The sequence below is a fragment of the Dromiciops gliroides genome, chromosome 3 (genome assembly GCF_019393635.1).
Source record: "Dromiciops gliroides isolate mDroGli1 chromosome 3, mDroGli1.pri, whole genome shotgun sequence".
Classification (NCBI taxonomy): Eukaryota; Metazoa; Chordata; class Mammalia; order Microbiotheria; family Microbiotheriidae; genus Dromiciops; species Dromiciops gliroides.
The window spans coordinates 404,372,658-404,386,044 of NC_057863.1; the positions used below are offsets into that span (position 1 = coordinate 404,372,658).

Here is a 13,387-nt window from a genome sequence, read left to right on the forward strand (position 1 = left end):
GTAAGTCATTTGGAATGCCATTAGAGTCATATACCACCTGTTATCTCTGTCCACTTAGCACAATACCTACCATTCCAAGTTTAAAATAGTCCTTTTTTTGTTTTGGGAAACAAGTTGAATGACTTTATTTTTTAATTTCAAATACTTTAAAAAAAATTAAGTATCTTTTGCCCAAGGATTTATGATAACTTTTCTCATGTTTAAAGATTTTAGAAATTAACTTTTTGCTTAAACTAATACCTTTTACTTTCAAAAGCCAAAAAATTCTCCTATATGTTTTTTGGGAAAACAAGGTTATCTTCTTCTAGGAGTCCTGGGGCTTGCATTTAAAAACATTTATTTTTAAATTTTTGCAGGGCAGTAAGGGTTAAGTGACTTGCCCAGGGTCACACAGCTAGTAAGTGTTAAGTGTCTGAGACCGAATTTGAACTCAGGTACTCCTGACTCCAGGGCCGGTGCTCTATCCACTGCACCACCTAGATGCCCCCCGGGGCTTGCATTTTAATAAACTTTTTTCTTTATAGTTTTGGGTTCCAATTTTTATCGCTCTTTCCCTCTCTTTCCTTCGCCTTCCCTGAGGTGGCAAATAATCAGATATGGGGTATACATGTATGATTATGTAAAACATTACCACATTTGTCATTTTGTACAGGAAAACTTGATTAAAAGAGAAAAAATGAAAGAGTGAAAAATTGCATGCTTCAGTCTTCCTTTAATATCAATTATTTCTTTGGAGGTGGATGGTAAGTTTCATCAATAGTCCTTTGGGATTGTCCTGGATCATTGTATTTTTGAGAATAGTGAAGTCATTTACAAATCTTTTTTTTTTTTTTTTTGGGCAGGGCAATGAGGGTTAAGTGACTTGCCCAGAGTCACACAGGTAGTAAAGTGTCTAGTGTTTGAGGCTGGATTTGAACTCAGGTCCAGTGATGGTGCTTTATCCACTGTGCCGCCAGCTGTCCCCACAGTTCTTCTTCAAACAATATTGCCGTCTCTGTGTACAATGTTCTCTTGGTTCTGCTCACTTTACAATATAGCATTTCATATATGTATTTCCAGGCCTTTCTGAAGTCATCCTGCTTGTCATTTCTTTTTTGGGGGAGGTGTGGGGGGCAGGGCAATGAGGGTTAAGTGACTTACCTAGGGTCACACAGCTGGTAAGTGTCAAGTGTCTGAAGCTGAATTTAAACTCAGGTCCTCCTGAATCCAGGGCCATTGCTTTATCCACTGTGTCACCAGCTGCCCCTGTTTGTCACTTCTTATAGCACAATAATATTCCATCACCATCATATACCACAGTTTGTTTAGCCATTTCCCAATTAATGGGCATTCCTTTTATTTTCATTTCTTAGCCAACACAAAAAGAGCTGCTATAAATATTTTTGTACAAATAGGTCTTTTTCTCTTTTTGGGGATGTCTTTGGGATATAAACCTAGCAGCGATATTGCTGGATCCAAGGGTGCATTTTAGACACACATTTGTTCACTGAATTATTCTGAAGGTTGGTTGAGCTATTGGTCTATACCTAGTTTGTGTCAAACTGCTTTCCAGTTTTCCTAGTGATTTTTGTGAAATAGTGAATTCTTGTCCCAAAATCTTGGATCTTTGGGTTTATCAAACAGTGGATTACTATGGTCATTTACTAGTGTGTACTATGTACCTAATAATGTATTCCATTGATCCACCACTCTATTTCTTAGTACTAGATTGTTTTTGATGATTATAGCTTTGTAGTAGTTTGAAATTTTATACTACTAAGTGACCTTCCTTCACATTTTTTAATTAATTTCCTTGATTTTCTTGACCTTTTGTTTTTCCAGATGAAATTTGTTATTATTTTTTTCTAGTTTTATAATTTTTTGGGGGTAGTTTGATTGGTATGAAACTGAATAAGTAGATTAATTTAGGTAGAATTGTGATTTTTATTATATTGGCTAGCCCACCCATGAGCAATTAATACTTTTTCAATTGTTTATATCAGACTTTATTTGTGTAAAAAGTGTTTCGTAATTGTGTTCATATAGTTCTTAACTTTGTCTTGGCAGGTAGAGTGCTAAGTATTTTATATTGTTTGCAGTTATTTTAAATGGATTTTCTCATGGCTTGTCTATAGTTAAAGAGCCAGAAAGTGTAAGAGATATGATCCAAATTCTCAATCATCTTTCCTGCTCAAGCCCCTCCTATGTTCTTTTGTTCTCCTACTTGTTGCTAACTACTTGAACTATGGGGGAGGGGAGGGAGGGAGAGAGAGAAAGAGGTGAAGGGAAAGATGGATAAATAAGATAAGCTATCCAGATTTACCAAGCTACTTGAAACCCTTGGCTGAGAAGTGACTTAACCTTTCTTCTAGAGAGAATCCTAGAACTAGTGATGAGCTTTAACCTCTCCTTTCTCCCAACATTATCTCTGTTTCCAAAAAATAGGCATTTTACTATTAAGCTTTTGTGTTCTTTAAGTCTGCTATAATCTCTGATTTAATTTGTGTCTTTGAAAACACTTTGCCTTGAAACAAAATCTATGAACTGCTTGGTGCTGTATGTCTATATGTTAATATCAGAGAAGTCAAACCAAATGCACAGATTTCAACCTAGTCAGAGATCTAAATTTTCTGAGCAAAACATCGAAGTGTTGGTGAAGACTCTATGAACTATGTATGAAAAGATCTTAATTCAATCCAAAAAAAATAATAAACCATATTTATAAACTCTTAAAAATATCAGAGAGAAACCCATAATACTTGAGATCAAATTACCACTAGGCTAAGGCCAAACAATTATTATTATTATTGTTGTTGTTGTTGTTATTGTTATTATCATTATTATTATTTATTGTGAGTCAGGCTACTTTAACCATAGGTGCCCTAGTCAAATTTTCTGGCCAAGTCAGTGGTGGGTAAGGGTGAGAACTAGGGGAAAATCATGTCCAGGATCACCCACTGGGAAGAGAAAAGTGTAGGAAAATCTGTATCTCCTCTTCTGTTTAGAGGATGGAGTAAGACCTACATTTGGTTTCACTTTTCACGCTGATCTCCCAAATGTTACTACACAAAGGTATTTGCTGTTTGTAGTTATTTGCCAGCCCTTCAAATTGCTAAAAAAAACAAAAAAAACCCAACTGCTTGTTTATTCTTAGTCCTCTCTACTCCAGCCTAAGTCTCCAGTTCCTTCAACTGTTTCTAATGTGATATGAATTCCAGTCTCCTTATCATTAAAACAATTTTTTTTTTTGCTCACCTTCCTCTGGAAGATGTAATACCCAGAATGATATCTAAATGTTTAGTACATATTTGTTGATTAATATCAGCTTACTTATTTCCTTGAATTAAGACAATTGTTAAATTAAACAGAAATAAATGATAACAATAACATTGAAATGGAAGTGATACAAATTGTATTACTTAGAAAGATTAAAAGGGTGGGAGATAAGCAAACAATGAGCACATTGAATGGGGGTTTGGATTGAAGATTATTACAGAGTAACCAGAGATGAGAGGTGCCAAGTATTACGGTTTCAGATCCTTTTTTTCCTATTTCACCATTGTTGTTGTCCAAGGGATGGATGGTTGATATGAAGAGGGAAACTCTGAACTAATTGCTTCCTCAGAGGATTCACTGAATGCATCGTGTCCCAAGAGCTGCATCAGGGTATCCAAAGAACTTTCTGGCTTCTGGAGCCTCCAAAGAAACAATTCAGGGGGTACATCTTAGTTGTACAATCCCAGAGACTTCCTCAATGATAAATAATAATAATATTGGGGCTCTTCTAGTGGGAGCACAATATTCTCTGCTTTCAGTAGCTGGGAGTCCATGAATGTTAGGGTACAGATGATACTCTTATGTCACTAGGTGGGAGAAAAAATCTTTAAAAAAAAAATTTTTTTTAACAATTTTTTTTTTTTGGTGGGGCAATGAAGGTTAAGTGCCTTGCCCAGGGTCATGCAGCTAATAAGTGTCAAGTTTCTGAGGCTGGATGTGAACTCAGGTCCTCCTGAATTCAGGGCCAGTGCTTTATCCACTTTGCCACCTAGCTGCCCCAGAGAAACAATCTTTCACCAAGACCTGCCACATTCACACATGAACAGAATAAGTAAATTGGCTGATTGTCCATCTGTCTTCCCTACTTTCACATTAACTGAAGAAAGGAGATGAACAGAACTGTTAGATGATCCTTTGAACGTTCTAGAGGGTCTCTTTCCTACTGGGAAGTGCATGAAAATATAGCAAAGCCACCAATCTATTAAAGTGGGCAATAGGTTGAGTCCTAAGAGTGGGGAGTAGGGGCTGACTTCCTTGGATCTGAGTCTTTAATGGGTATGAAGTCATTATTAGGGAGGGATAAACAAACTTAGTCCTTACCTCTTCAACCTCCTATTAGAATTTTATCTTAGATATCCTGGTTCATATAGTCTCATTCTGTCCTGTTCCCTTGATTGACTCTAATGAGGAATGTACTCTAAACCTTACAAAGAGTCATAAAATTATAGGCCTTAAGTCTCTTCTAGCTCTAAAAGCAAAAATGGCATCTCCCATTTGTTCAATATGATAAAGTTTATAAAATACTTTCCTCTCAACCCTGGCAAATAAATAATATTATGTTAATTATCCCCATTTTACAGACTCTAAAGCTAATCTCAGTGAATGGAAGGAATTTGACATAGTAATTGTCAGAATTAGGGGTCAAACCAAAGTCATTCCTAACTGCAAGAACCTTTCCATTACTTCACACTGATTTTTATCATGAGTAATGACAGAAACATAAGAAAAAATTCTGTGATTTTCTCAAGGAGAAGAATTCATAACATGGGAATTGACTCTCCAATGTAGCCGACATCCAATTTATGACTTAGTAAAATAGAAGCTAACATTTATATAACATCTTAACATTGAAGCCTTTTAATTCACTCATTTGCTCCTTATTGTTATCTTCATTTTGTAGCTGAGGAAACAGGCTTAGAGAAGTTCAGTGATTAGACCAGATTGACAAAACTAGTGAGTGTCTGAGACAAGATTCAAAATTAAACACCAACACTCAATTCACTGTGCCATGGTGCTTTAAGAGGAGATAAGTATTACACTTGCTTAAGGTCTTTGGAAGTTGTGACTTGAGGGCAGCTAGGTTGCGCAGTGGATAGAGCACTGGCCCTGGAATCAGGAGTACCTGAGTTCAAATCCAGCCTCAGACACTTAACACTTACTAGCTGTGTGACCCTGGGCAAGTCACTTAACCGCAATTGCCTCACACACACACACACACACACACACACACACACACACAAAAGTTAAGTGACTTGCCTTCAGTCCCACATGCCAGAATATTTGATCCCATGTCTTCCTAACTCCAAACTCAACACACTTCTATAACATGCTGCATCTGTATGAGTAATAATAAGTGGACTTTCAGGTTTTATCTTGATTTGGAAGACACACAAAGATAGGATGGAATTGGGATATATGTGTCAAGAAGCTTTCTTGGTGAAGGTAGCATTTAAGGCAGATTTTAATGTATTTCTAGACTTTCAAGAGGCTGAGACATCTTGTGGTCCTGAGGGTGGTAGAGGGCTTCAGAATGTTGGGCCCACAATGAGCCAAACTGCTCTGTGTATGTATATCTGCTCAGAAAGGTAGAGAGTAATACTGATAACAGCAATAACACATCTGTATAACAATTCAAGGTTGTGTATGCTTTTATAGCATGTAGAGCAAGGGTTTGGGTCCTCATATAGAGCTACATTACAGATACTTTGAGTTAGAGTTGTAGTCCATTGCCCCAGGAAATCATCACTGTGAAGGATATAAAAAATAATCCTGATGAATGTCTAAATGGGCATAAGACTTGAGAGAAATCAGGAGGTATTTCTGGGCAGGAGTGAAATCCCTTAATTTTTCTCAAGTCTCTAGGGTTGAAAACCCAGGAGTATATTGACAATCAGTGAATGGTTGTAGGTCTTAGAGCTGAGGGATATCAATAGGAAGCATTTTGTCCACCTTAGCTAAACACAGAGTATACATTTTAATTGTTATCCGCAAATCAGAGAAGGTTTTGATTAGATGCTTTGATAGGAAGAGTGTGGATTCAACTTCAGTACCTACACAGATAGGCATCAATAGTGTGGCACTGTGGAAACACTAGTTCTGATTTCTTTTTTCTGTTTCTGTTTTTGTTTGTTTGTTTGTTTGTTTGTTTTTTGGTGGGGAAATGAGGGTGAACTGACTTGCCCAGGGTTATACAGCTGTTAAGTGTCTGAGGCTGGATTTGAACTCAGGTACTCCTGAATCCAGGGCTGGTGCTTTATCCATTGTGCCACCTAGCTACCTCCATACTAGTTCTGATTTTGGGAGAAACCTCTGTTGCAGTGCCTGTTTTTATACTTGCAATTTATAAAACCTTGAACAAGACCCCTTATTTCCCTGACTCTCAGTTTCTCCTGGAAAATGTGGACAGTTGTACTACTTACTTCATGGAGTTATTGAAAGTCGTGAAAAACTATAAAAAAAGATGTGCTTTTATTCTTTTTAAAAATTTTTATTTATTTATTTATTTTTACAGGGCATTGTGGGTTAAGTGACTTGCCCATGGTCACACAGCTAGTAATTATTAAGTGTTTGAGGCCGGATTTGAACTCAGGTCCTTCTGAATCCAGGGCTGATGCATTATCCACTGGGCCACCTAGCTGCCCCAATATGCTTTTATTCTTATTCCTGCCCTAAGACTTTGCCGTCATTTGACTATTGACTGAATAGAATGTCATTCTCAGTGCATAGTCAGACTAGGCCAAAGGAAGGAAAAAGCCTTGCTAATAGACATTTACACATTATTCAGGCAATGAGTTACTGTGAAGTAATTCTCACCAGTTTAGTTTTTAGTACTTTCTGGAAAGTCACACAGGTTGATAAGAAGATGGGTATGGCAGAATGCCAAGGATCAACCTGGCCTTATTGTAGTTAAGTTGAATACCAAGAATGAAAGTAACTGTCAGCTAGAGGCCCATTTGAGCACCTGGGGAAATCACTAGAGTTCTAGCATCCGGTCCCCATATTTGCATGGGCAGGTACTTTATTTGGTCAGTTTGCTCAGCAGGCTTGGGGAAATAGATGTGCGCTAAGCTGGGTTAAAATAGATCAATTTTAAAATGAGAATGACAGTGCTGTTTTATTAGAAAATATGATAATGACCTCATTTTCTTGTGCCCCAGTGGTAGTGAGGAGGTTTGTTGTTGTTCACTTGCTTTCAATCATGTCCAATTCTTTGTGACCCCATATGGGATTTTCTTACAAAGATATTGGTTTGCCATTTCCTTCTCCAGCTCATTTTACAGATGAAGAATTGAGGCAAACAGCATTAAATAACTTGTGCAGGGTTCATACTGCTAATAAGTATCTGAGAGCAGATTAGAACTCAGGAAGATGAGTCCTCTTGACTCCAGTCCTGGTACTCCATCTACTGTGCCACCTAGATGCCCAGTGTAGAGGGTACCATGGTTTTATTAAAGTGGTACTAGAGGTGGGTAAGGTCTGGCAGGCCCCTTCAAACTGGAAAGGCTTCAAATGCCATCATATTGTACATAAAATTAGCCTTACTAAGTTTACAGAGATTTTCCACTAGATTGGCTTCAGGGTGTTGAAAATTTTGACCACTGCAAACTCAGAGACCATCTTCTATGTAACATGTTGTCATCTATGTCATCAGAGGCAGAAAACATATGATAAAACTATTTATCCTAAGTTTTGGAGTGTATTCATTCACTTCTACCATTTCTTTTGTTATCAAGATGATGGTATTTGACCAAGCTTTGATAAAAAATATTAGCAATGAAAAAGAAAAATGTTTCCCCCCTTTTGTCTCTCTCTATACTATAGGCCCCATATTTAACCAATGTTGCAATGTCTGTCATTTAACATTTTCACTGCTCACTGTGCATGAATGTCAATCTTTAGCTTTATTACATTTGTCAGAACAGTTAAGCTGTATTTGACACACTTCAACTGCCTCTAACCATTAGATCATTTTCGTTGGGGATGGAAGAGGGAAGGAATAGGCCTGTAACAAGAACTATAAATAATGAAGGGTAGCTGAAACATGGTGCTGACAGAGGGGAAGCATTTCCAGTGTGCGATGGTATGAGTTTATTCCCTTTATGCAATGACTGCCAAGACCGGACTTAAGCTTAAGGTACATTGCTAGTCTGTGCTACTCATTTTACACCCCAAGGATCTTCTTTCCATAGGGCTTTTCTTCTAGTACCCAAGACTCCCCACCAACATCAACTGGGGCACAGGCCAGATTCCCTAATGGACAGTTTCCTGGTGCCATTACATACCTGGGTCCAGTTGTTCTGAGGACCATTTACATTGTGCATACTCTTGTCATTGAATTTGCCCTAGGCACCTGGATTGTTATAGCACTAGGTCTAATTGTACACATACTATCCTTGTAATGTTTTGGGTTTTTTTTTGTTTTAGTTTTTTTGTTTTTGGCGAGGCAATTGGGGTTAAGAGACTTGCCCAGGGTCACACAGCTAGTAAGTGTTAAGTGTCTGAGGCCGGATTTGAACTCAGGTACTTCTGACTCCAGGGCCGGTGCTTTATCCACTGAGCCACCTAGTTTCCCCTCTTGTTATGTTTTTAATAGAATGTCACACAGAGTGGCAAATATTCCTCCCCATTGAAAGAAGTGTAAAGAAGCCAGAGAAAGTGAAAAATTATGCCATTGTTTTCAGGAATCATTTGAGGGAAAATAATGACAACAACAACAACAACAATAATAATAACAAAACATTTATATAGTGAGTGCTTACTATATGCCAGTCATTGTCCTAAGCACTTTACAATTACTATCTAACTTGATCTTCATAACAAACCTGGGAGGTAAGTGTGATTGTTACTCCCTTTTTACAGATGAGGAAACTGAGTCAAACAGAAGCAAATAACTTGCCCAAGGTCAAGAAGTTAGTAAGTATCTGAGACTTACAGGTTTTCCTGACTCCAGGACTTGTCCTCTGTCCACTTCAAAGTAATTTTCAAACTTCTCTGTGAGTCCTATTATGAGAAGGTTAGGAAGAATTTATTGTCTCCCAAGCAATGCTACATTTATGATTCATTTTCAGTAATGTTTATGTTCAAAGTCACACTTAATCCAACCTATTATTAGCAGTATATCATATCATAGCTTCCAATTTTATGCAGCCATAATCAAGGGAATTTCCTTATCACAGATAAGGCTTCCTTATCCAGATAAGACTCACCATGCACTACAAAAAAGGTCAACACAACACATTATTAGTCTTCCAAAGGGAGAATACTTTAGGTTATGACACAAAAACATGAATCCCTTTTGTACTAAATGAATATTTAGCCAGAAATCTAGTCTACCACAATTCTCTGATGTCTTAAAAAATTAAGAGAGAAAGATAATTCTGCTTGGGTTTTCCTTTGTCATACTAAGGTTACCCTGAATTTTCAAAGGCTATGAAAAAGCACAGTGTAAATTTGATCAAGTCCTCTCAGTCTCAAAAAGCTTCATTATTGGGTATGGTGATGAACTACAATTAAAAAGCATCCTAGAAACATGCAGGGAGGCTCACCACTAAAGGGCTGATACATTTATGATACCATCTACAAAAGTTTAGAGTGGTTGAGATCAGCACAGTGAATGGAAAACTCACATTGAGAAATCTTTTGAAGCCTTAATAAAATGTGAGGCATTATGCTTTTGATTTCATTTAGTTATTAAAGTTTGTGAATTGCATAGTGAAAATGTTGACTGAAAAGTATGTAATGTGAAAAGGTACAAATTCAAAATGTCTTCAAGATTGTGATATCTTAACCAGTGACACATTCACTGCTGAAGGTTGTTCTTGTGTCCAGTTATATGTAAAGGTTTTCCCTGGTCTTTACTTGCTTTCTGAGGATACTTTCATATTCAAGGCATCCACATCTTTCTCTGAGTTGATTATTTTTATCTTGCTCCTCAGGTCAGTTGATGCTGCTCTTTTCAGGCTGTTTGATCAAGCATAGTGGAGAGTTTGTAGTATCATTGGAGACAAGAGAGTTTCAAGGAGAAGATGGTCAACAGTGTCAAAGGTTGCACATAGGTCCAGAAGGAAGAATACTAGGAAAAGGATATTGATTCTGATAATTAAAATTTTGATTATTGGTAAATTTGGAGAGAGTGATTCAAACAATGAGGTTAGAAGCCAGACTGTAGAAAATTATGAAGAGGATAAGAGAAAATGAAATGGAGGCATCCACTGTGGCTGGTCTTTTTAAGTATAGCCACAAAAGGGAGGAGAAATATAGGATGAGAGCTAACACAGATGGATGGATTAATTGATGGTTTTTTTTTTTTGGTGATGGGGGAAACATGGTCATGTTTGTAGGCAGTAGGTAAGCAACAAGCAGATAGGGAGAGATTGAAGGTAAATAGGAGAGTAAGGAGGATATAGGGGGCAATCTGCTGGAGAAGGAAAGGTGGGATGGGATCACTTGTCCATATAGAGGGGTTTGCCTAGGCAAGGAAAAGAGCCACCTGAGTTTGAATATTGCCTCAAAAACTTTCTACCTATGAGACCCTTAGGTAACTCACTTAACACCTTTTTCAGTTTTCTCTTGGGTTAAAATGGGATCCTACTTCACAGGGTTGTTATGAGGATCAAATGAGATAATGTAAGGAAAGTGCTTTGCAAACCTTAAGGCACTATAGAAGGGATGTTAAGGATAATTGCTATTGTTGTTGTTGTAATCATTATGCACAGTCACCTTCTTCCCTCAGCCATCCTTGATCTCAATGTCCCCTGCTGGGGAACCTGATTATTTTATCAGCCATTATCTCTTCATCTCACCTTCAGACACCTATGGATTTCTTTCTGTGTAAGCTATCCGTTCTGGACATATTTTTCCTTTCAGTGAGTTCACCCAAAATGTTGTCCTACCTATCTAGGAACAGCCATGCCATCACCTACGGGGGCTATGTATACCAACTCCTTTTCTATCATTTCCTTGGCTGCACCAAGTGTTTGTGGTGCACCATGATAGCCTATGACTATTTTATTGCCATTTGTTTTCCTCCGTGCTACACAGTCATCATGAAACATAAGATATGTGCCATATTTGACATGGGGCTTCATTTTTTGGCTATATTCAGCCCACTTTCCTAAGTGCCCTAACCTTCCAGTTGCCCTACTGTGGACCCAGTAAAGTAGATTATTACTTCTGTGATATCCCAGTGATGCTGAAATTAGCTAGATACTTCAGCCCTGGAGATGGTAGGTTTCATTAGTGTGGGCCTTTTGCCACTTAGCTGCTTCCTTCTCATCCTTACTTCTTACAGCTGCATTGTTTGCTCCATCTTGAAGATCTGCACAGCAGAGGGTCAGTACAGTGCCTTCTTCACTTGCAGTGCTCACCTCACAGCCATTCTTCTCTTACACATACCTGTAGTCCTCACTTACTTACAACGTGCCCCCAATCCTTGGCTGAATGCCACTTTTCAGATCCTGAATAATCTTGTCACCCCAATGCTGAATCCCTTAATCTTCAGCCTAAGGAACAAGGAAGTGAAATCATCCCTAAAGAAGATACTGCAGCAGGTTGGGTTCCTTCCTGATAAGTGAGAAACAGAAACATAGAGATGGGGTGTTTGCATTTTTTACTTAATAGAGAGTCCTGAATCTTCTATCTCTCCCCCTTAATTTCTTCAGTCTTTTTGATCTTCTTTCTTTATAATATTGCTATGATTATTTAGATTGTTATCTTGGTTTTACTCACTTCATTTTGCATCAGTTCATATGTCTTCCAAGGTTTTTTGTTTTTTTGTTTTGTTTTGTTTTGTTTTTAGTGAGGCAATTGGGGTTAAGTGACTTGCCCAGGGTCACACAGCTAGTAAGTGTTAAGTGTCTGAGACCAGATTTGAACTCAGGTACTCTTGACTCCAGGGCTGGTGCTCTATCCACTGCACCACCTAGCTGCCCCCAAGGTTTTTCTAAATCCATTCTCTTCATCACTTATTACAGCATAAAATATTGTATCCCATCATAGTAATGTACCTTAACTTGTTCAGCCATTCCCCAATTGATGGGAATTCCTTCAGAATTCTAATTTTTTCCCACCACAAAAAGAACTACTATGCATATATTTGTACACATGAGGCCTTTTCCATTTTCTTTAATCTTGGCTATTGAGTTAGTGGTAGTATTACTGGGTCAAAGGGTATGCACAGTTTTATAAGTCTTGGGGCATAGTTCCAAATTGCTCTCCAAAATAGTTTGCCTAGTTCACCAGCAGTGCATTAGTGAACCTACTTTCCCACATCCCCTCTAGCATTTGTTGTTTCTCTGATCTGTTATGTTAGCCAATCTGATAGTTTAAGGTGCTATTTCAGAGTTGTTTTAATTTTCATTTCTATAATCAATAGTGATGTGGAGCATTTTAAAATGATAACTTTGATTTCTTCCTCTGGAAATTTCTTTTTCATATCATTTGGGCATTTATCAGTTGGGGAATGGCTCTTAATGTTTATGAAATTGGCTCAGTTTTCTCTATGTTTGAAAAATGAGACCTATATCAGAGAAATATAATGCAATTTTTCACTCTCCCTTTTTTCTATTTTTCTTCTGATTTTGACTGCATTTGTGCAAAATCTTTTGATTTTATATAATCAAAATTATCCATTTTATCTCCTGTGAACCTCTCCATCTCTTGTTTGGTCATAAACTCCCTATTCATAGAACTGACTGGTAATTTCTTCTATGCTTCCCTGATTTTTTGTAATATCACCATTTATATCGAAATCTCATACCCATTTTGAGCTTATCTTAATATATACGATAAATGGTGATTTATGCCTAATTTATCCCAAACTGATTTCAAGTTTTCCTATAGTTTTTGTCAAATAGAGTACTTATCTTAATAGCTGAGATGTTGGGGTTTGTCAAACACTATGTTAATGTGCTTATTTGCTTCTGTATGTTATGTATCTAATCTATTTCATCAATCAGTGACTATTTCTTTTTTATTTCTTGTTTTGTTTATCATCATTTTGTAATGTCATTTGAGGTATGGTGCTGCTAGATCTCCCTCCTTCAATTTCTCCCCCACTGATTTCCTTAAGAGTGTAGGGACCAATTTTTAACTGGGGGGTGTTAGCTAGGTGGCTCACCGTAATATTGGGGCAAGGAAGGAGACTGACAGCCTCCCTCAAAACAGAGCAGGATTTATTTAAGAAGAACGAACTTAAAAAAAAAACCAACACCACAAACAGGATCAGTAGGATTAAGGGAAAGGAAATAAAATGGGGAAAGGGAAGTAATACAACCTGAATAACACCATTGCCCAAGAATCAGCTCAGAAAACACAGCAGTGTCATGTCACCTTCCAGCTTCAAGCTAGAATG

The 13,387-nt window shown here is 37.6% G+C and overlaps 1 protein-coding gene across 1 annotated transcript in view; it reads left to right on the forward strand.

The window, feature by feature from the left end:
• LOC122749226 (olfactory receptor 149-like) overlaps window positions 1-11,609 on the forward strand; it is a 60,330-nt gene extending 48,721 nt beyond the window's left edge. Inside the window, 3 exon segments of the mRNA XM_043995484.1 lie at window positions 10,789-11,115; window positions 11,118-11,238; window positions 11,240-11,609. Of these exon segments, the coding sequence (XP_043851419.1) occupies window positions 10,789-11,115; window positions 11,118-11,238; window positions 11,240-11,609 (818 nt within the window).
• Window positions 11,610-13,387: the final 1,778 nt, after the last annotated feature.